Source organism: Scyliorhinus torazame, chromosome 1 (assembly GCF_047496885.1).
Source record: "Scyliorhinus torazame isolate Kashiwa2021f chromosome 1, sScyTor2.1, whole genome shotgun sequence".
NCBI lineage: Eukaryota > Metazoa > Chordata > Chondrichthyes > Carcharhiniformes > Scyliorhinidae > Scyliorhinus > Scyliorhinus torazame.
Genome location: NC_092707.1, coordinates 330107459 through 330131918, shown reverse-complemented (window position 1 = coordinate 330131918; position 24460 = coordinate 330107459). Strand labels below are relative to the sequence as shown.

General features: G+C 46.6%; 1 protein-coding gene across 3 annotated transcripts in view; it reads right to left on the bottom strand.

Annotated features, from left to right (window-relative positions):
* The window catches only part of tatdn3 (TatD DNase domain containing 3), a 157444-nt gene that overhangs the window by 75693 nt on the left and 57291 nt on the right, over nucleotides 1–24460 (bottom strand). For all 3 annotated transcript variants that reach the window (XM_072508807.1, XM_072508817.1, XM_072508824.1), the window contains exons 4-5: nucleotides 10061–10145; nucleotides 9196–9258 (exon numbers count right to left, since the gene is read on the bottom strand). In XM_072508807.1, coding sequence (XP_072364908.1) covers nucleotides 9196–9258; nucleotides 10061–10145 — 148 coding nt within the window. The remainder of the gene's footprint in view (nucleotides 1–9195; nucleotides 9259–10060; nucleotides 10146–24460) is intronic.

Below are 24460 nucleotides of genomic sequence, written 5' to 3'. Positions count from 1 at the left end.
CAGAAAAGTGCAAGGTCATGCACTTTGGAAAGAGTAACAAGACAAGGGAATTCACTCAATGAATGGCAGGACACTAGGAAGCTCAGAGGATCAGAGGGATCTTGGGGTGCATGTCCCACAGATCCCTGAAGGCGGCAGAACAGGTTAATAGGGTAGTTAAAAAGGCATACAGGACATTTGCTTTTGTCAATTGTGGCATAGGTCAGTGTTTAAAAAAAAAAAAAATTCCGGGACACACTTCCGTCAACCAGCCATGCTTTGTGACCCATACTGGCCGACCTTCACGGTAGCACAGTGGTTAGCACCGTTGCTTCACAGTGCCAGGGTCCCAGGTTTGATTCCGTCTTGGATCACTGTCTGTGGGGAGTCTGCATGCGCTCCCCGTGTCGGCGTGGGTTTCCTCCAGGTGCTCCGGCTTCTTCCCACAAGTCTCAAACGACGTGCTTGTTAGGTGAATTGGACATTCTGATTTCTCCCTCTGTGTCCCTGAACAGGTGCCAGAATGTGGCGACCAGGGGATTTTCACAGTAACTTCATTGCAGTGTTAATGTAAGCCTGCTTTTGACAATATTAAAGATTATTATTATTGTGCCACGTTCGTTTACCTTTAATGCAAAAGGGGAGCCTGCTTAGTCCTCATGATCTCACTCCAATATGGTTCACAAGAGGAGAGGACAATGCGCATATCAGGTGCATACTTCAGGAAGATCCTTTGTGCCATCTTCATCTTTGTGAGAAGAGAAAATCCACTTGTAGGTCGTTGTGAAGGACAATAGCAACAAAATGCTTTTTTACTCAGCACTGGATACTCCTGGGAATTGCTAATCCAGAATGCTGACAACCTAATGGGTTTTTGGTGTGTTTTTAATGCACTATCACAGGTTAGGTATAGGAGTATAGACTTTTCATTTAGAGTCAGCTGTAAGTTAATGACTGACTCTGGGGTCTTAACCTAAAAAGGAATTTTTCACCCACCGCTTCTCTTTCAAAATCTGAAACTTCTCTCCTTTGCGAGTATTTCCCTGCATATAACATACATGGGCTTTGCAACCTTATTTGCACTGGCACAATTGACAAAATCATACCTCAAGAAGTCATCTTTATACTGCTTTGCTCCTGAGTTAACTTTTTTCTTTTAGGCTGTTAACCAGAGACCCTGGAGCTCTGTACAGAGCTAACAATAGAACTGCTCAGTCCTGTCTTAGACTCTCTTGAGCAGCTTTCTTCAGCAGATTCAGATGTGAGATCCTGGCCAGCAGGCACACTGCCTATTTGTGACTCTGGCCATCTCTTACTTGTAAGGGAATGATTCAACTGCACCATTCTCTTGCCTTGCATGCCAGCAGCTAGAAAATGGAAGAAGCTCTCCTCCGTGATTTGGCGTCAAAAGCACAAACATACAGGGCTCTTGATGTCAAATGTACATGCAGGGCACCTGTCCTACTCACTGCTGCCACTTCTGGCCGGAAGACTGCACACAGCCTGATTTCCTTCATTTAAAAGGCGGCAGCGGCCGCCATTCTCAATAGAAATGCCTGTGACTGTCATTGGCCGCTTCTCCCGCGATTGGGACCACTTTGACCGATCACTCCATGACTTCCCAATACCCACCCACGACCCACCCCGGGTCACGACCCACACTTTAAAAAACCCCGGCATAGGTTATAAGAGCAGAGAGGTTATGCTGGAACTGTACAAAACTTTGGTTAGGCCACAGCTGGAGTACTGTGTGCAATTCTGGAGTGTCACGATAGGAAGGTTGTGATTGCACTGTAGAGGGTTCAGAGGAGATTCATCAGGATGTTGCCTGTCTTGGAGCATTTGAGCTATGAAGAGAGGCTGGATAGGCTTGCGTTGTTTTCTTTAGAGTAGAGAAGGCTGAGAGGGATCTGATTGATGTGTACAAGATTATGAAGGGTATGGACTGGGTAGATGTTCTCTTTAGTTGAAGGGTCAATAACGAGGGGGCATAATTTTAAGGTGAGGGGCAGGAGGTTCAGATGGGATTTGAAGAAAGTTTTTTTACCCAGAGGGTGGTGAGAGTCTTGAATGCATTGCCTGGGAGGCTAGTAGAGGCAGGAAACCTCACAACCTTTAAAAAGTATGTGGATGGGCACTTGAAATGTCAAGTGCCCATCCACATAGAAAGCATCCTATCTGGCTGCATCACAGCCTGGTATGGCAACTGCTCGGCCCAGAACCGCAAGAAACTTCAGAGAGTTGTGAACACCGCCCAGTCCATCACACGAACCTGCCTCCCATCCATTGACTCCATCTACACCTCCCGCTGCCTGGGGAAAGCGGGCAGTATAATCAAAGATCCCTGCCACCCGGCTTATTCACTCTTCCAACTTCTTCCATCGGGCAGGAGATACAGAAGTCTGAGAACACGCACGAACAGACTCAAAAACAGCTTCTTCCCCACTGTCACCAGACTCCTAAATGACCCTCTTATGGACTGATTTCATTAACACTACACCCTGTATGCTTCATCCGATGCCAGTGCTTTTGTAGTTACATTGTATATGTTGTGTTGCCCTATTATGTATTTTCTTTTATTCCCTTTTCTTAATGATCTGTTGAGCTGCTCGCAGAAAAATACTTTTCACTGTACCTCAGTACACGTGACAATAAACAAATCCAATCCAATCCAATCCAAGTGCTGGAAAGTGAGATTAGTGTAGGTTTAGTGTAGTTTTGTTGGTGAATACTTGATAGGCTGTACTGTACTGTATGACTCCATGTGTTTAGTGGTGGCATGATGCTGAAGTTGGTGGAAATGGTGGAGGATGATTCTTTGAATCCAGAGGCTGGTGGGTAGAAAGGAGGGCAAAAGGGACCCTGTCATTGTCTGGGAGGGACGGGAAGGGGTGAGAGCAGAGGGGTGGAAAATGGGTCAGACAGGTTTGAGTGCCCTGTCAACCACAGTTGGTTGAGGAACAAGACAAACATGGTAGAAGCGCTGTTTTCGAAGATGGCATCATTGGAACAGATGCGCCTGAGGCAGAGAAACTGGGAGAATGTGATGGAGTCCGGGGTGTGAAAAGCCGGAGACAAGGAAGCTGTAAGTCGGTGGGTTTGTGATGGATATTTGTGGCCTGTCTATAGCACGAAATGGAGATAGAAAGGTCAAGGAAGGGGTTGGAAGTGTCAGCAATAGACCATGTGAAGGTCAGAGAGGGGTGGAAATTGGAAGCAAAATCAATAAATTGGTCCCAGGTCCAGACGAGAGCCTGAATAATAATAATAATAATAAGTGACATCAACTAATGGAGAAAGAGTTGTGGGAGAGGGCCTGAGTAGGACTGAAACAAGGAACATTCCACATACCCCACCAAAGACAGGCAAAGCTGGGGCCAATGCAACACCTTTTCATAGAATCCCTACAGTGAAGAAGGAGGTCATTTGACCCATCGAGTATGCACCGGCCCTCCGAAGGACCACCCTACTTAGGCCCACTCCCCCACACTATCCCCATAAATCCACCTAACCTGCACATCTTTGGACACTTAGGGACAACTTAGCCTGGCCAATCCACCTAACCTGCACATCTTTGGACTTTTATTTGCAGGAAGTTATGCTGAACCTTTGTAAATCATTGATTATGCATCAGCCAACATTTTGAGAGGCGATGAGGACATTTACCTGAATTATCCCAGGAATTAGAGATTTCATTTATGTGAAGAAACTAGGGAAGCTGGAGTTTTGTTTATATGTTCTTTCATGGGTTGTGGGCATCACTGTCAAAGCCAGTATTTGTTGCCCATCACTAATTGCCTTTTGAGGGCAGTTAGCCGTGAACCACATTGGGGACATTAGTGAACCAGAGTGGTTCTTTACAACAGAGTGGATAGTCTTCATAGACAGAGTGGATAGTCAGAGGCTATTCACCAGGGAGAGGGGTCAATTACTAGGGGGCATAGGTTTAAGGTGAGAGGGGCAAGGTTTAGAGTAGATGTACGAGGCAGGTTTTTTACACAGAGGGTAGTGGGTGCCTGGAACTCGCTACCGGAGGAGGTGGTGGAAGCAGGGACGATAGTGACATTTAAGGGCATCTTAACAAATACATGAATAGGATGGGAATAGAGGGATACGGACCCAGGGAGTGTAGAAGATTGTAGTTTAGTTGGGCAGCATGGTCGGCACGGGCTTGGAGGGCCGAAGGGCCTGTTCCTGTGCTGTACTTTTCTTTGTTCTTTGTTCTTTGATCGATGCTAATTTCATGGTCACTATTCCAGATTTCTTTCATTATTATAATTAAGTTAATTGAGTTTACATTCTACTAGCTGCAGGTTCCCAAAACACTTGCACAGGTTTCTGTATTACCACAATGCTACCATCTCACAGCAGAGAAGGTTAAGGTGAGATTTAATAAAGAGGCTTGTGGCCATCTAAAACGGCCACCCGCAAAGGATACGGGGAATTGTGGTTAGGTTGGGACACAGACGATACACAGCCCCTCTGTATTGTGCAGAGGAAAACCAGACCAGAAGCTCACACCTGCTAAAGGTCTATCACCAATTTCCCCAGGACAATGGGACACAGATTGAAACATAGCAGCAGTAACAGACTCAGGGGCGCCGATTTACCTTATTTGGGAGTGCATACGTGCCTTGGACAATAGCAGCTAGGACCTGCCCAGCCATCGAGGTACCCGCCCCTAATTGGCCAGAATCGATTAGGGTGATCGAAACCCTATTGATCCATTGGATCCCGAGTTGGGACCTCCCAAAAGAGTGCGGAAGATCAAGGATAAGAAGAACTACGCAACCAATGTTCTGTCTCTTTTGGGACCGGCCTCTGCCCCTACCAACTGCAGCACATCGACCAGTCAAGTTCAAGGACCCGCGATCGCTACCTGAAGGACCAGTCACAGCCGAGACGAACCTGACGACTTCCAGTCGCCACACGTGAGGATTCAGATAAAGGCCTTATCTAACCTGCACAGAGCCGGGTACTTGGAAGTTAAGTAAAGGTAATTTAAATTGTTAGGTATAGTTTAATGTGTAGCCGCATGTACATTATTACGCATGGAACCAAGCCTGTGTTTAATAATAAACAATAATTGAACTAATATACTGGTTGTGTGGTCATTTGTCCAGTACAAGGAACATACTCGTATCTTGTGGTTCTGATAAAAGAGCAACAGGTTCAAAATTATTAGGGACTTTAATCAATTAATTGAGGGAAACAATTTCCTCTGCCAAGAGGAAAGCACAGGGGGAAATAAGGAGAATTTTGTTCACATAGTGAGTTGTGAATGTCTGAAATGCACTGTCTAAAAAGATGGTGAAAGCAAACTGGATAATTCTCAAATGGGCATTGGATATATACTTCCACAGGAAAAACATTCCAGCCGTATGGGGAAAGAGCAGGGAATGGGTAATTAGACAGCTCTTTCAGGCATGTAGGGCAGAACGACCCCCTTCTGTGCTTTATGATTTTATGAACTGTTTTTTCTGTGCAAAATATGTGCTCAAATAATGCGGTATTAAAATATTTGGGGATCAGTGCTCCAGATGTAGCTTTGTATGTGTGTATTTTTAGGTTCAAAATTCAATACCATTTTCACATGATTCTGTTATTTAGGTATTACTCCAACCTGAAATTGGGCCGTTTAAGGGCTTATATACTTTAACTGATGAAGACAGAAAATGTATCTATCTGATTTGTCTCAAAGTCATCGATTTTGTTTTAACAACGACCATGTCTTGGGCCAGAATTTGCTGCAATGAGAGGCTTGGCAGTAAATAGCTTGAGTTGGACTTTTATGTTCAGTATTCATATTGCACTATATTTAAAACCATAACTTATATTTGTAGAGCACCTTCACCATCATAAAATATCCCACTTATAACCAAAATTTGATACTAGTCACAGAAGGATATATTAGATAAGATAACCCAAAGCTTGGTTAAAGAGATAGGTTTTAAGGAATTTCCGAAGGAGAGGTAGGGCGGCAAAGAGGTTTAAGGAGGGAATTCTAGATCTTGGGCCTCAGCAACTGAAGGCACTGCTACCAATGGTGGAGCAATTAAAATTGGGGATGTTCACAAGGTCAGAATTAGGGGAGGGCATATATTTTGGTGGTCTGTGGGACTGGAGACGGTTACATAGACATGAGTCCATTGGCAGGATTTGTGTACAAGAATGAGAATGTTAAAATTGAGACATTGCTTAAACTGGAGTCAATGTAGGTCAGCAAGCCGTGTGGCAGCCATGTGTACCATCTAGAAGGTGCACTGCAGTAACTTGCCAAGGTTCCTCAGACAGCACCTTCCAATCCACAACTACTACCATCTAGAAGGCCAAGAGAAGCAGATACCTGGGAACCTCACCACCTGGAGGTTCCCCTCCAAGTCACTCACCACCTCGACTTTGAAATATATCGTCATTCCTCCACTATCGCTGGGGCTAAATCCTGGAGTTCCCTTCCTAACAGCACTGTGGGTGTACCTACACCTCAGGGATTGTAGAGGTTCAAGAAGGCAGCTCACCACCACCTTCTGAAGGACAACTACAGTTGCGCAATAAATGCTGGCCTAACCAGCGATGCCCACACCCCATAAATTAATTTTTAAAAAGCAATGGGGTGATAGGTGAACAGGACTTGGTGCAAGTTAGGGCACAGCTAGCAGATGGATGGCCTCAACATCATGGCGGATAATGCATTAGAGGCAGGCCAGGTATGTGCTGGAATTGTCAAGTCAACAGGTAATAAAGGCCTGAATGAGGGTTTCGGCAGCAGATTGGCTGAAGCAGGGGTGCAATCAAGCAATGTTACATGGGTGGAAATAGACAGTTGCAGTGATGGTGCAGATATAAAGTCAGAAGCTCAATCAGGCTAGGATGTATACGGTTCTCTAATTGATGGAGTTAAACTCTTCATATGGCTTCCCCAGAAAAAGGTGCGGTTTGGGAATTGAAGATAATTAGTTTAAACGTCTATCTGGGGCATCCCAGGGGGCTACGTTACCATGTCGATAGATTGCCGGGAGCTTTTTTTTGTGGTTTTGGGTTTCACCTGTTGATTCCTCACAGAAACAATTAGTTGAAGTGTTGGTCAGCCTGGAAGCATCTTTGAGACAGCAGAGAGATAATCTGCCAGGAGTTGTGGGGCAACGACAGAGGGCTATCAGGAACCAAGGGTGTCTCCTGATCCGAAGTCACTAAGCAAGAATGCACCGAGACCCATGCTTGAGCTGGGGAGTCCACAATCGGTTGAAGGAGAGTTGGAGGGTCACCTAGCCTGATGCAAGTGAAAGGGCCTCAAGAAATTCCATACATCAGACAACAGCAGGAACACCAAGGAGAATCAATGTGAATCAATATCATAGATTATCATAGAATTTACAGTGCAGAAGGAGGCCATTTGGCCCATCGAGTCTGCAGCGGCTCTTGGAAAGAGCACCCTACCCAAGGTCAACACCTCCACCCTATCCCCATAACCCAGTAGCCCCACCCAACACGAAGGGCAATTTTGGACACTAAGGGCAATTTATCATGGCCAATCCACCTAACCTGCACATCTTTGGACTGTGGGAGGAAACCGGAGCACCCGTAGGAAACCCACGTACACACGGGGAGGATGTGCAGACTCTGCACAGACAGAGACCCAAGCCAGAATCGAACCTGGGACCCTGGAGCTATGAAGCAATTGTGCTATCCACAATGCTAATATGTGGTGCGGATAGCCTTGGTTTGGTCCCGGGATAAGCGAAGGAATCCTCAAGATCCTGTAAAGTACAGGGGAACTCATGGGTGGAAATAAAGGTAGAATGAGAAGTGTGTTGTTCAAACATTTGGGTTTAAAGTATAAGTGTTTATGAAATATAGCACTGTTCATAGTACATGCGTTGTTTAAGTCTTGTAACATTTTTTATTTAAAACCTGAAGTCATTTGGGGTAATTCGTCCAGTTAATAACTGGTATTTCTTCTTAAAATTTACTGGTTTCCACCAAGATCATAAGAACGACAAGAAAGCAGTGAGCTCAGAGGAGTTTGAAATCATTTAGAATAAGAAGACACTCGGTACAAAAAAAGAGTTTAACACAGCTGTGTTTGGGAATTGCTGTACTGGTCTTCAAGAAATTATGGATTGAATGGTTGGGTAGTCATATGAAATATACAGACGCTATTGATCCATGAAGTAAAGAACATGGGGCTCATTCATCGGTAACAGCGGAATGCCCACTGGGTATGTTATTGTACTGCTTTCACAGGAACAAGTTTGTCTTCTACCATCTGTGACATTATCATAAATGTAAGAACTGCAAGGGTTAATGAAATGTCTAAATCAACCACTAGAGGGAGCTAGGTATACAAGGATATAAGATATTGATGCTAAGCCTTATGAGTGAGAGGTTGAGGAGAAAGCTAGAGAACAGACTGAAAGATAGTGTGAGTGAGAGCAGATCATAGTTAATGTAATAGTGTAGAGATTAGTACTAGATGAGTTTAGATCGTATGTTAATTATCAACTGTGTATTATCTAGGAGTAAGTGTCGAATCCAAATTAGTAGTGTTAATAAATTCATAGCTTTGTTCAATTTAAAGCTATTAGTGGTCTTTGTGAACACTACGTCAACCATCCTAAAATTAGCAACACAAAGACCACCACACCATCCTGGTAGTTGCACGATACAATGATAATTGAGTTATTGACCAATATAACTGTTAATTAGTCTATAAAAGCCCTAAGATATTACAAAGAAAACCCAAAACTAAAGATCCAAAGTCAACTTTTTCTTCCCCAGTATAATGCACATATCACAAGTCATGCCTCAAAGTACTAATTTAGCATATACCAAAATGTTATCTTATGAAAGAAATCTTAATTTAAAAAAATGAATTACAGTAATATCAGTTATACAATGAGATTATGTGATTCAATTATATCTCATTTAATTTACACATGTTATATAAATGCAAATTGTTCTTATGTAAAAATAAACCACTAGTGAGTCTGGCCTGTGTAACTCACGATTGTATCCTCTGCATGTTTTGCTTTTTTGGGGACAGTAGTACACTGCGCCATTGATGCAGCAACAATGTATAATAGTCACAACAATAAACTTCATTTTGATCAGACATCTTACTTCTAGTGGATACAACATGATCGTCCGCTTTCCTTGTAACCAAGATTGGAATTCCAAGAATAGAACAGAAAATTTGAAATGCTAAATTGAAATTACCTCTCCAATTGCCAGTAAATGTTCTTTATATTTCTCTATTAATGGAAGTGCAGTCTGCAAATCCTGGAGGAGAGATAATGATTTTTAATAAAGAGAAAGTAAATGGATGAGATCAATGCATGTTTCTGAAAGAGATGATCAAACATGAACACAATGGATTTTGTAGAAGAGAACATTTCATGGTGTGTCCAGTTAGCTAGGTTTACAATTGCACTCCCAGGTTTTAATATTTTTTGCCCTCTGACTTGCTGGCAGTTTGAGCACCGTATGGGCACAGGACAACTGGGACCTCAATAAATGACAGAACAAAGAGAGTAACTCCTTAACCAATGAGATAAAAAGATTGGGAAATAAACAGAAGAAGGACTGTGGAGGAGGGTAAATTAAAGTGGGTGAATTCAATGTCACAACAGGCACAGAAAGAAATAGAGAGGGAAGGAAAGGTTGGATTAAGAGACGGAAACAAACAGGTAGAAAGAAAAAATGTTTCTAAAATTTAAAAGTAACACTGTCAAAAATTAATTCACAACCTAAAGCGACTGCATACTTACAATTATTTACTTTCTGAATAAGGGATGTTATTTGGCAGTATATAATGATGGACACATCTATAATAGGAATTTTTATTTTACTCTCTTATTTGAAGATTAATTTGTGCAGAATCTTGAATATTTGGCTACTGCCTCTGAATTGTTCTGGCTGAAGAATCAAATCCAAATTCCCAAATAACATATGTGTTTCATATGGAGTTAATCGCTGTGCACCAACTTATTTCAAATAAAATCTTCATAGTAATTTACCAGAAATTCTTCCAATGCCAATTAGGCAAAAAATCTTGAAAAAATTGATTTTGCCTTGAGGTTACCTGAAGAGTGGCTGCACGCTGTTCTTGTGGTGGATTTCCTTGTACTGGATGAACACCAAGACATGGTAGCACAAACCCAGAATACCTAAAAATAGGAGTTCAAAGTGATATTATCAATAAGAAGTATAATAATAATAATAATAATCTTTATTGCCACAAGTAGGCTTACATTAACACTGCAATGAAGTTACTGTGAAAATCCCATAGTCGCCACACCTGTTCGGGTACACATTCAGAATGTCCAATTCACCTAACAGCACACCTTTCGGGACTTGTGGGAGTAAACCGGAGCACCCGGCGGAAACCCACACAGCCACAGGGAGAACGTGCAGACTCCATATAGACAGTGACCCAAGCCGGGAATTGAACCTGGGACCCTGGTGCTGTGAAGCAACAGTGCTAACCACTGTGTTACCGTGCTAGCTACATAAAGGAACAAAGAAGGTAATGGAAGGAGTCACCTAATGTTTTCAGTCATGAAATCTTCACAATGACATGACCTGCATTTAGTCCATTTTTACAGAGCCTGGTATTGTTTCGGCTGTTTAGACATTGTCTTTTTTTACTTTTGTTACTTAGAATTAATAGCGGCAGATGTGGTGCTTTTGCAGGGCCAGATGTGGTGCTTTTGCAGGGCCAGATGTGGTGCTTTTGCAGGAGACTCATTTGCGGGTGATGGCCCAGACCAGGCTCCGGAAAGGGTGGGTGAGCCAGGTATTTCATTCGGGCTTCAACAGTAGGGCCCTGGGGGCTTGGCAATTTTATTTAAATTCGCTTCTTAGTGGATAAGGTCGTGGCAGACCTGGGTGGCAGGTATGTGATTGTTACTGGGTCATTGGCAGTATCGGTAAATGTATATGCTCCCAATTGGGACGATGTGGCATTTATAAGGAAGCTGTAGAGAAGGAGAGCCACACGAGGATGAATGATCTCCTCTGTTTTGTAAGGGTGAGTTACTCCTCCCATCATTCTCAACTCTCACAGTCACCCACCCATTAAACATCCACAGGGAGCTCACTCACTGCCGCCTCAAGGGACTCCACCATTCACTCTGCGACACACAGGCATTTTCACACTGTAACTTCATTGCAGTGTTAATGTAAGCCTACCTGTGACAATAATAACGATTAACATTATTATCTTCATCTCCCCAGCAGTTAGTCTCCTCATCACAGAGTCGCTGATGCACATCAGATGGAGGCAGGAACACTCAGGCGAGACTACAGTCGGAGGGCTGCTGATCCCAGGACCCAACTGGGTCCCAGCCAGACACTGAGCCTCAGGAACAGGTTTACCCGGTGCTGATGGAGACATTAGGGAGCAGCCAGGACATCCAGAGTGTGTTTTCAGTGACACTCCAGCAGGTCCATAGCCGATTTCATAGAATTTACAGTGCAGAAGGAGGCCATTTGTCCCATCGAGTCTGCACCGGCTCTTGGAAAGAGCACCCTACCTAAACCCACACCTCCACCCATATCTCCATAACCCAGTAACCCCACCCAACACTAAGGGCAATTTTGGACACTAAGGGCAATTTAGCATGGCCAATCCACCTAACCTGCACATCTTTGGACTGTGGGAGGAAACCGGAGCACCCGGAGGAAACCCACGCACACACGGGGAGAACGTGCAGACTCCGCACAGACAGTGACCCAAGGCGGGAATCGAACCTGGGACCCTGGAGCTGTGAAGCAATAGTGCTAACCACTATGCCACTGTGCTTCCCTACGGAGGAGGAGTCACTGAGGCTACAGGTGCAGGAGATGTCGGCAGCAATGGGTGGCACTGGGGCCAACACTGCTAGGGTGGCGAACGCAATGGAGAGCTTGGTGCATGACGTCAGCAGGATGAGTGAAGGTGTCCACGGCATTGTTCAGGTGGTGACCGCTATAGCTGAGGGCCTTGGTAGACTGTCCAACTCAATGGGGGACGTGACCCAGTACCAGGTTGATGTTGATGAGGGCCATGTGCTGGTCTCAGATGGGAATGGCTGGGGCGCTGCGGAGCTTGTCTCAGTTGCATGTGAGCATTGTCAAGTTACGGCAGAGCATGGCCCAATCATTGAGGAGCATCGCCGAGGGCGTCGGCACCATGATGTAGACATTGGGGAACCGTCAGGGCTGGCAGAGCCAGATGACACAGGAGCAGCTGGGCTCAATCCAGCTGCCAATTCATCCTGAGGTGAACCCCAGGGCCCGACGAGCACTGCGTAGGAGGAGGGAATGCTGGATACCAACCCGGAGAAGTCCAATGAACTGTTGACGGTGGCCACCAGCTCCCTCTTGATGAGGCCGTGTCTCCACAGCGAGCACCTGGAACAGACCGGCATGGCTGTACATGTGCCACCCTCCGCCCTCAGAGGATGCCTGCAAGGGGCATCGAAGGCCACAGACCGTAGTAAGTAGCTGTCTGTCTCCACCTCTGATGTGCATCCTGGGGATACACCTAGACGTAGCGATAGGGCAAGGAAGGCCAAGCACTTTGAGGATCACTGAGGGCACTGTGGGGGGGAGGGGGGGTTGAGGGCAGAAAGTTGGAGGGTAAGGAGTGGCGTGTGCATTTAGGGGGAGAGGTCGTCTTGGGCATTTGGGGTGGTGGGGATGGTGGGGCGGCACCATCGGGAGAGTGGGGCAGTGGTGTAATACTTGAATGAGGAACGTTAAAGAAGTGCATACTTGATGCGACCATCAATTCATTCGAGACAGGAGTAGAAGTAAACCGTGGCTTTAATCAACTTAGAACAGTGCCTGCCTGCGACTGGTCCAATACTGAGAACCGCCTGCAGGTCGACTGCTCTTTATACCTCCCTTCAAGGGGAGGAGCCATAGGCGGAGCCCATACAGGCCCTAACATGTTCCCCTATGGATAATGCCATACAATGGCCCATAGGAGGAGCCCACAAGGGCAACAGCATAGCACAGATACAAATACAAGGGCAACAGCACAGATACAAATACAATGAAATGAAATGAAATGGTGGATTATTGGCATAATACATTCACCACATTCACCCCCTGTTAAAAAAATGAAGTCCAGCGGGGGTGACGGGTTCATAAGTTCAGCCAGTCCGGCACACCGATTGTGTGCTGTGATCGCCGAAGCTCTGGCGTTGTTGCTGGCCCGGGTGTCGAGCTCATCCGTGCTGGCATTGGTAGTGAGGGCGCCGGAGCGGGTACAGACGTGGACTCCGGGAGCGTCTCTTCTGGAGCTTCATTCCTGTGGATCGGTGAAGGGGGATGGCGGGCGAGAGGGAGCGTGGGAGCCATGTAGGGGCGGGGGCGCTGGTCATGGTAGGTTGGGCGGGATATGGTGGAGGGGCAGTGGTGGTGGTGGAACCGGCGGGCGCCAGGTCCCGGAGGGAGACCGTATCCTGTCGGCCATCGGGGTGTTCGATATAAGCGTACTGGGGGTTGTAGTGTGGGAGCTGGACCCTCTCTACCAGAGGATCGGACTTATGGCTCCTGATGTGTTTTCTGAGTAGAACTGGCCCCGGTGTCTTCAGCCAGGACGGAAGCGAGGCCCCTGAGGTGGATCTCCTCGGGAAAACAAATAGGCGGTCATGAGGGGTCTTGTTTGTGGCCGTGCAAAGTAGGGACCTAATAGAGTGGAGCGCATCGGGGAGGACCTCCTGCCAGTGAGAAACTGGGAGATTCCTGGACCGCAGGGCCAGTAGGACGGTCTTCCAGACCGTCGCGTTCTCCCTCTCCACCTGCCCGTTTCCCCTGGGGTTATAACTGGTAGTCCTGCTCGAGGCGATGCCCTTACTGAGCAGGTACTGACGCAGTTCGTTGCTCATGAACGACGAGCCCCGGTCACTGTGAATATAATTGGGGAAACCAAACAGGGTGAAGACACTATGTAGGGCTTTAATGATGGTAGACGTGGTCATGTCGGGGCAAGGGATTGCAAAGGGGAAGCGGGAGAACTCATCAATAATATTGAGGAAATATGTATTGCGGTTATTGGAGGGGAGGGGCCCTTTGAAATTGATACCGAGGCGCTCAAAGGGCCGGGATGCCTTTACCAGGTGGGCCTTATCTGGTCGATAGAAGTGCGGTTTACACTCCGCACAGATCTGGCAGTCCCTGGTCATGGCTCTGACCTCCTCAGTGGAGTAGGGCAGGTTGCGGGCCTTGATATAGTGGATAAGCCGGGTGACCCCCGGGTGGCAGAGGTCATCGTAGATAGCCCGTAGTCGGTCATCTTGCGCGCTGGCGCATGTGCCGTGGGACAGGGCATCTGGGGGCTCGTTAAGCTTCCCAGGACGATATACTATATCATAAGTATAGGTGGAGAGTTCGATCCTCCAGCTCAAGATCTTATCGTTCTTGATTTTGCCCCGCTGCGTATTATCGAACATGAAGGCTACCGATGGTCGATGACGAGGTTAAACCTCCTACCAGCGAGGTAGTGCCTCCAGTGCCGTACGGCTTCCACGATGGCTTGGGCCTCTTTTTCGACTGAGGAGTGCCGAATTTCGGAGGTGGTGTGGGTGCGCGAAAAAAACGCCAGTGGGAAGATGGTGGCCTTGATTAGTGGGCGGGCTTTGTCCGCATAGTTGGGGACCCACTGGACATAATATGAAAAGAACCCGAGGCACCTCTTCAAGGCCTTGGGGGAGGGGGAGTTGCAGGAGGGGGCGCATACGGTCAGGGTAGGGTCCTAGAACCCCGTTTTCCACGACGTAGCCGAGGATAGCTAGTCTGGTTGTGTGGAAAACGCATTTCTCCTTGTTGTACGTGAGGTTTAGGGTTTGGGCGGTTTGGAGAAATCTGTGGAGGTTGGCATCGTAGTCCTGCTGATCATGGCCGCAGATGATGACATTGTCCAAGTACGGAAATGTGGCCCGCTGCCCATACCGGTCCACCATTCGGTCCATTGTTCTTTGAAACACCGAAACCCCGTTTGTGACGCCAAAGGGGACCCGGAGGAAGTGGAAAAGGCGGCCGTCTGCCTCAAAAGCCGTGTAGTGGCGGTCCTCCGGGCGGATTGGGAGCTGGTGGAACGCAGACTTCAGATCCACCGTGGAGAACACCCGGTAGTGTGCAATCTAGTTTACCATGTCTGCAATCTGCGGAAGGGGGTACGCATCGAGTTGCGTGTACCGGTTTATGGTTTGGCTGTAATCTACAACCATCCGGTTCTTTCCCCCGATCTTGACGACCACCACCTGAGCTCTCCAGGGGCTATTGCTGGCCTCGATGACTCTCTCCCGCAAGAGTCGCTGGACCTCGGACCTGATAAAAGTCCTGTCCTGTATGCTATACCGCCTGCTTCTGGTGGCGACTGGTTTGCAGTTGGCGGTGAGGTTTGCGAAGAGTGGGGGAGGGTCAACTTTTAGGGACGCGAGGCTGCATATGGTGAGTGGAGGTAGGGGCCCCCCGAACTTCAGGGTTAGACTCCTGAGGTTGCATTGGAAATCTAGTCCCAATAGGAGAGGAACGCAGAGGTCTGGGAGCACATATAATTTAAAATTGGTGTACCCGGCGCCCTGTATTGCTGGGGTTGCGGCAGTGCACCTTCGGATTTGCACCGAGTGCGACCCAGAGGCGAGGGGGATGGTTTGGTGCGCCGAGAAAATTGTGAGCGAGCAACGTCTTACCATGTCCGGGTGAATGAAGCTCTCTGTGCTCCCGGAGTCGAAAAGGCAAGGCGCCTCGTGCCCATTTACCCGGACGGTCATCATGGAGCTCCGGAGGTGCTTGGGTCGCAACCGGTCCAGGGTGACCGCGCTAACTTGCGGGGAGACAGCATGGTCGGAGGTGCTGGGGCGGTTCCGCGATGGCTGCCCTTGTTGATCGTACGCGTCGAGCGGTGTAGCAGATGACGGCCAAGATGGCGGCTCCCGTTGGTTGAGCGTGGCGGGCGTTGAGGAAGATGGCATTCAAGATGGCGGCCCCCATGGATCGCACGTGGCCGGCCGTGTGGGGGACGATGTCCAAGATGGCGGGTCCCATGAGTCGCTCGTGCTGTGAGGGCTGGGAGATGGCTGCCCCCACGGATAGCAGGAGGCTGGTGACGTGTCTACAAGGGGCGGAGTCGGCAGACACGCTGCCACACTGCGGGGTCTGCGGGCCTGTGAGTCTGAGGATCGGGCCTGTGAGTTAGAGTTCTTGGATCTGGTCAGGCAAACTTTAGCGAAATGTCCTTTTCTCCCGCAGCTGCTGCAGTTCAGGTTACAGGCCGGGCAGCGCTGCCGAGGGTGTTGGGACTGGCTGCAGAATAGCAGGGTAGCCTCCCATGGTGGGCGGGCAGCCGCGCGGCACAGGCCTGGGGTAGTCTTTGGTCGGGGGTCCACAAGGGGGTCGCGTGGTCAGCCGGGAACGCGTTAAGGCTCTGGAACGCTACTTCCAGGGAGCAGGCTAACTTTACCGTCTGATCAAGGTCCAGGGCCCTTTTCGAGTAGGCGCTGTCTCACGTAGTTGGACCGGACTCCCGCCACGTAGACATCTCGGACGGCGAGTTCCATATGTTGAGTGGCACTAACTAGCCTGGTAGTTGCAGCTGCGTGAGAGGACTTTGAGGTCACGTAGATAGTCTTCTAGCGATTCCCCGGGGCCCTGGCGGCGAGTGGTGAGGATGTGTCGCGCGTAGACCTCGTTCACGGGCCATTCATAGAGGAGTTCGAGCATCGCGATGGCGTCTGCGTAGGAGGAGGCCTCGTCGAGTTGAACAGAGATTCGATGGCTCACCCGTGCGTGGAGGAGGCTCAGCTTCTGTTCGTCGGTGACGGAAGGCGTGGAGGAGGCTGCGAGATAGGCCTTGAAGCAGCGGAGTCAGTGCGAAAAAATTTATTCCGCCTTCCCGGCCTGCGGATCGAATTCCAGTCGGTCAGGTTTGAGGGCCGATTCCAGAGTTGCAGTTAAGTTGATTAAATTGATGCCACCATCAATTCACTCGAGACGGGAGTAGAAGTAGACTGTGGCTTTAATCAACTTAGAACAGTGCCTGCCTGCGACTGATCCAATACTGAGAACCGCCTACAGGTCGACTGCACTTTATAACTCCCTTCAAGAGGAGGAGCCATGGGCGGAGCCCATACAGACCCCAACATGTTCCCCTATGGATAATGCCATACAATGGCCCAAAGGAGGAGCCCACAAGGGCAACAGCATAGCACAGATACAAATACAAGGGCAACAGCACAGATACAAATATAATGGTGGATTATTGGCATAATACATTCACCATAATACTTAAACACGATTGCCAATTCCCTATGAGCAATAGCTTTCAACTGCAAGGCCAGAGGCCTCCGTGGTCATTGGGAGTTATGGGTGGTCGGTGGAGCAGACAGACAGGGACTAGGGTTGCCCCCGGAACAGGAACACACGTTCCAAGGGTTAGCATGCTTGAATCCCTCAAATCCATTAGCTGCAAGCCAATCATTCATTTCTCGTAGTGGACTGTGATTGACAGTTTCCACAAAAACAGCTGCAGCCTTGATTCATTCATCTCCCTTCATGATTGAGTGAATCTAAGTGCTGAAACCCCATTGTTTACAAACATCAACCACATCAAAGAGAGGTAAGTACATTCCAAGCACTAAATGATTCCAACCACTCAAGCGTATGATTGCATGAAAGGAGATGAATGAATCAATGATGCAGCTGTATTGTGGAAACTGTCAATCACAGCCCACAACTAGAAATAGTTTCCCTACCACTGATGTGATACTCACTGGTCTGTAATTCCTTGGTTTAGCTCTACCACCCTTTTTGAAAAGTGGAACCAGATTAGCTGTCCTCCAATCTTCTGGCATCTCCCCTGTGGCCAGAGAGGAATTACAAATTTGGACCACAGCCCCTGTAAATTCCTCCCTTGCTTCCCACAGCAACATAAGAACATAAGAACTAGGAGCAGGAGTAGGCCATCTGGCCCCTCGAGCCTGCTCCGCCATTCAATGAGATCATGGCTGATCTTTTGTGGACTCAGCTCCACTTTCCAGCCCGAACACCATAACCCTTAATCCCTTTATTCTTCAAAAAACTATCTATCTTTATCTTTAATGAAGGAGCCTCTACCGCTTCACTGGGCAAGGAATTCCATAGATTCACAACCCTTTGGGTGAAGAAGTTCCTCCTAAACTCAGTCCTAAATCTACTTCCCCTTATTTTGAGGCTATGCCCCCTAGTTCTGCTTTCACCCGCCAGTGGAAACAACCTGCCCGCATCTATCCTATCTATTCCCTTCATAATCTTATATGTTTCTATAAGATCCCCCCCTCATCCTTCTAAATTCCAACGAGTACAATCCCAGTCTACTCAACCTCTCCTCATAATCCAACCCCTTCAGCTCTGGGATTACCCTAGTGAATCTTCTCTGCACACCCTCCAGTGCCAGTACGTCCTTTCTCAAGTAAGGAGACCAAACCTGAACACAATACTCCAGGTGTGGCCTCACTAACACCTTATACAATTGCAGCAGATCCTCCCTAGTCTTAAACTCCATCCCTCTAGCAATGAAGGACAAAATTCCATTTGCCTTCTTAATCACCTGTTGCACCTGTAAACCAACTTTTTGTGACTCATGCACTAGCACACCCAGGTCTCTCTGCACCGCAGCATGTTTTAATATTTTATCATTTAAATAATAATCCCTTTTGCTGTTGCCTACCAAAATGGATAACCTTACATTTGTCAACATTGTATTCCATCTGCCAGACCCTAGCCCATTCACTTAGCCTATCCAAATCCCTCTGCAGACTTCCAGTATCCTCTGCACTTTTTGCTTTACCACTTATCTTAGTGTCGTCTGCAAACTTGGACACATTGCCCTTGGTCCCCAACTCCAAATCATCTATGTAAATTGTGAACAGTTGTGGGCCCAACACTGATCCCTGAGGGACACCACTGGCTACTGATTGCCAACCAGAGAAACACCCATTAATCCCCACTCTTTGCTTTCTATTAATTAACCAATCCTCTATCCATGCTACTACTTTCCCCTTAATGCCATGCATCTTTATCTTATGCAGCAACCTTTTGTGTGGCACCTTGTCAAAGGCTTTCTGGAAATCCAGATATACCACATCCATTGGCTCCCCGTTATCTACTGCACTGTTAATGTCCTCAAAAAATTCCACTAAATTAGTTAGGCATGACCTGCCCTTTATGAACTCATGCTGCGTCTGCCCAATGGGACAATTTCCATCCAGATGCCCCGCTATTTGTTCCTTGATGATAGATTCCAGCATCTTCCCTACTACCGAAGTTAAGCTCACTGGCCTATAATTACCTGCTTTGTGCCTACTTCCTTTTTTAAACAGTTTTTTAAACCTGGGTTACAACTCATCCAGATTTGTACACTTTTAAGCTTGCCAAAACCTCCAATACCTCCTCACTCCCATGTCAAACGATGAAGAACCTCATAGTTCTTTGTCTGCATTATGGACCGCCTGAGTGAAGACAGATGTGAAGTACTCATTTAATACCCTACCAATGTCTTCCAGCTCCATGCAGAGATTTCCCCTTGGTCCCTAATGAGCCCTACTCTTTTCTAGTTATCCTCTTTCCCTTAATACGCGTATAGAATTTCTTGGGACTCTCTCTAATCCTATCTGCCAGTGCTTTTTCATGCCCCTTCTTTGCTCTCCTAATTGCTTTCTTAAGTTTCCCCCTGCACTTTCTATACTCCACTGGGGTCTCCACTGATTTGCTCCCTTTGCACCTGCTAAAAGTCTCTCATTTCATTCTTATCCAGTCCTGAATAGTTTGAGACATCCAGGGTTCTCTGGGTTTGTTTCTCCTACATTTCACCCTGAAGGGAACATGTTGGGCCTGAACTCTCCTCATTTCCTTTTTGAATGCCCCCCACTGCTCCGCTGTAGGTTTTCACAGGAAGTTGTTCCCAGTCTACTTTAGCCAGATCCTGCCTTATTCTAATAAAATCTGCCCCCCAATCCAAAACCATTTTTTGCAGGACATCTTTTTCCTTTTCCATACCAAACATAAATCGTACTGTGTTGTGGTCGCTATCACTAAAATGCTCCCACACTGCCCCAACCTTTGTTGGACCTCCTACATAGTGATATAAAAAGTTCTCCTGAATACATTTCAAGTAATGTACATTATGACTATCCAAATTAATGTTGGGGAAGTTGAAATCTCCTAATATAATTACCCTAGACATGCTTGTACGGTGAATTGGACATTCCGAATTCTCCCTCAGTGTACCCAAACAGGCACCGTAGTGTGGCGACTGGAGGATTTTCACAGTAACTTCATTGGAGTGTTAATGTAAGCCTACTTGTGACACTAATAAAGATTATTATTATTTTACACACCTCAGTAAATTGTCTACTCATCTGCTCCTCTATTGCCAGCTGACTGCTTTGGGGCCTATAATACAGTCCCAGGAATGTGACTGCCCCCTTTTTATTCTTAAGATCTACCCACAAAGCCTCATTTGAAGACCCTTTTAAAATATTGGCTCCCCTTACTGCAATAATTGACTCCTTAAATAAGAATGCGTTACAACCTCGTCTTACACCCTTCCCTGAAGATCCTATACTCCGTAATGTTGGGTTGCCAGTCCTGCCCTTCCCTCAACCACGTCCCTATGATGGCAACAATATCACATGTCAATCTGGGCCCTTAAGTCATCAGTCTTGCTTAATATTCCCAGCATCAAAGTAGAGGCCATCTAGCCTCACCTCTCTTGGAACTCAACGTGGCTGAACTCCCTCTGACTGTATCTGTTCACAACGTTGATCTGGTCAAGTCAGTACAAGTTTAAATATCTCCAGACATTATTCAATAGTTTGCAAGTACTGACAAGAATATATGGGTGTGTTTTCTGCACTGATGAGAAAGTAGCATCTTCACAACAGAGGAGTGTGAATCTACATGCAATTTTACAAAATGTGCAACAGGCCGCTAATTAACACGGTGAAATGGGATGGAACAGGACAGGGAGGAATTGTGAGAACAAGCTGTCCAAAATGATCACTGATGTTAGAACCAAAAGAAAAACCACAGGTATATGAGTTTTGCAGGAAACAATTGCCAGAAATAATAAAACACCGCTCTATTACTCATGTTGTCAAAATAAAATTCTACAATAGGGCAGCACGGTAGCACAAGTGGATAGCACTGTGGCTTCACAGTACCAGGGTCCCAGGTTCGATTCCCCGCTAGGTCACTGACTGTGCGGAGTCTGCACATTCTCCCCGTGTCTGCGTGGGTTTCCTCCGGGTGCTCCGGTTTCCTCCTACAGTCCAAAGACGTGCAGGTTAGGTGGATTGGCCATGATAAATTACCTTTAGTGACCAAAAAGGTTAGGAGGGGTTATTGGGTTATGGGGATAGGGTGGAAGTGAGGGCTTAAGTGGGTCGGTGCAGACTCGATGGGCTGAATGGCCTCCTTCTGCACTGTATGTTCTATGTTCTATAACAGCTGAGGATCCTTCAAATCAAGTGTAAAACTATCAGAGATTATAAATCATGGGGAAAATTGTTAAATGATTTTATTGAACACAAGTTTGTTCAAGCCCTTTGAGTCTGCTTGAAGTCTTTCTGCTTTAAAAATCAGTGGTTCAAACTAGGTACGGTTCCATGAGCACCAACAGCAAATTAAAATCATTAATGTGAAACATGAATGAGTGTTCGGAGTGGGTCATCAGAACTAAGTTTGATCCTTTCTCCCCCCTCCCAACATTTATATATGAATACTCTTCCAGCAGGAATCAGACTTTCCTTTCTACACCAAGAACACCAAAGTCAGATGTAGAACTCCCACTGTCATCAATGATTTATAGAACAGAAATCAAATCTACGAGCTTCCTTTGATATACAGCTCAATACATATCACACCGTGCTTTCACCCATTCAATTTCTGTTCAAATTAGAGTCAAGCAATTTGTGAAATATAATCATGGCACGCAGGTTAAAATAATCTGCCAGAAAACAACAAAGAACTTCAGCCAGACCCGCAGCTTCAGTAAATTTCCTTCTTGTCTGAAATCAAAGGAGCAATTTTTTTCTCCATTGGGTGGGGCTGAGTACGCACTTAGATTGTATTTGTGAACTTTCTAGATTCGGTGACTGGATTAGTTGACAGTGATAATATACGTTTGGTATTTCTGAACAATCGGCATCCAAATGCATCATTCAAGTTCTGACATGACCTATATGGACTGCTCTCACCACACAAGTCAGAAAGGAGCATCATCAAAACAAAGGAGCTTGTATCTATGTTTATTTCAGAGAATGAGCAAACAACGATAAAGGAGTAATTAAGAATGTTTATGGTATATGGGGAAACAATTAAATAGGCAACCTGCATTAAAAAAATGCGTGGTTGGAGACAACGCCTGGTTGGGAGGAACTATGTGATTGAATAATATTGAAAGAATTAACACTTAGGGGAGACGATTAGATAGGCGCCTTGTGTTAAAATGTGGGATTGGTGACAACACATGGTGGGGAGGAACTATGAGACCATATAACCATAAAAGAACATTTCAAAGTATTTGTAACACTGGGTGAGACAATTAAGTGGAAACCTCGTACACAAATGTGTTATGTGTGATAACACAGAAAGATAGAAACAGAGAGTGGAAAACTACTGTGAGGGCAACATATTAGTCATAAAATTAGGAGACAGGAAATAATGAATCCCTGTACTAGTTGGTACTGGGAAATCACAGCACTAAATTGTAGATACACCTACACTAGATATGCCATCACTTATTTTATTGAAAAAACATTTCCGCTGTCAACATTCCCTCCAAACTGCGTTAAGAGCACAGTGTAACCTAATAGCTCTTTAGGCAAATATACCAATGGGGTGCCAATGAGCTAAACGTAACCAGGGCGATCCCAGGTTGAATTTTACCTTTCTTCCAGAGGGAGGGGTGGGGAATGCATAACTGTGGGTGCCATGGCAGCACTGTCATGCTCACCACCTATCCACCCGCCCTCACTCACATATTACGCATGGCAGAGGAAGTCAGGTGGCCCCCTCACCCTTGGGCCAATTGAGACGCTTAAATGTACAATTAATGGTCACTTAAATGCCTCCTAATATTGCCACAAAGATTTTACCTACAGTAGGGGAAGCCTGCACCGAGTGCTCAGGCTACCCAGTAAAACATGGAGAAACTTGTAGTTGAGCTAGGCTGGTGGGGTGCCTTCTCATGGGACACCTATGTTCATCGGAAGCCCTCCCCCAACAACATATATCAATCTCCACCATCACATTTCAGCTGCACCCTATCCCTTCGGTCCTGCCCTCCAACCCTATTGCCCTGACACACCAGCCTGGTCTCGACAAGACCCTGGACTTACCTGTCTGGGCTTCAAGCCTCCCATCCATTGACCCAATTATACCTCCCGCTGCCTGGGGAAAGGGGCAGCATAATCAAAGACCCTTCCCACCCGCTTACTCAATCTTCCAACTTCTTCCATCGGGCAGGAGATACAGAAGTCTGAGAACACGCACGAACAGACTCAAAAACAGCTTCTTCCCCACTGTCACCAGACTCCTAAATGACCCTCTTATGGACTGACTTCATTAACACTACACCCTGTATGCTTCATCCGATGCCAGTGCTTATGTAGTTACATTGTATATGTTGTGTTGCCCTATTATGTATTTTCTTTTCTTCCCTTTTCTTCCCATGTACTTAATGATCTGTTGAGCTGCTCGCAGAAAAATACTTTTCACTGTACCTCAGTACACGTGACAATAAACAAATCCAATCCAATCCAATCCAAGCTGTTCATCTTTGGGACTGACTGTAGTCCCAGAGGTGGCCATTGCTCCTGGTGGTGCTAGTGAGACAAGAAAGTTACCAGCCATTTGATCGTCTGGCATGTCTCTCATGCGGGGCATCCTCTTCTATGGGGGGGTAAACGCCTGTCTTGAGACAATTCAAGGCCTGACAGCCATTAAATAGCTGTGTGGTGAGCCAGCCAAGCACAGGTAGGATTGACACCAACTTTTAAACTAGAGGGAGGATGAAATCCTGCTGTGATGTGTCAATGGTTTAACAGCCTTCGAACAGCAAATGTCAAGATTCACCTATGAAAAATGGTCAACAAACCTCCGGTTGTGACCATGGAGTGAATGGTCACATACAGGACTGCTCCTGCTTAAAGTCACAGAAAAGGGCTCTTTTTACCCAGAACCAGGTGGAATTTTGATGAAAAGGCGTAGGTGAATGTTAGAGGAGTAGTTTACCCCTGGAGTGGTTTGTCTTCTGATCACCGGACCCGGGAGAAAGCAGTGAGAGATTTGGCTGGAAAGTTGAAACAGTCTTGTGCTTCACAGACAGTCTCTTCCAGCATGCAGGCGGGGAGGGGTAGGCTGGAAAGCCCCAGATACAGGAATTGATGACTTTTATCAAGGAGGAATTCCATAAACAGAGGAATGAAATGCGTGAGGATCATGCAAAGGC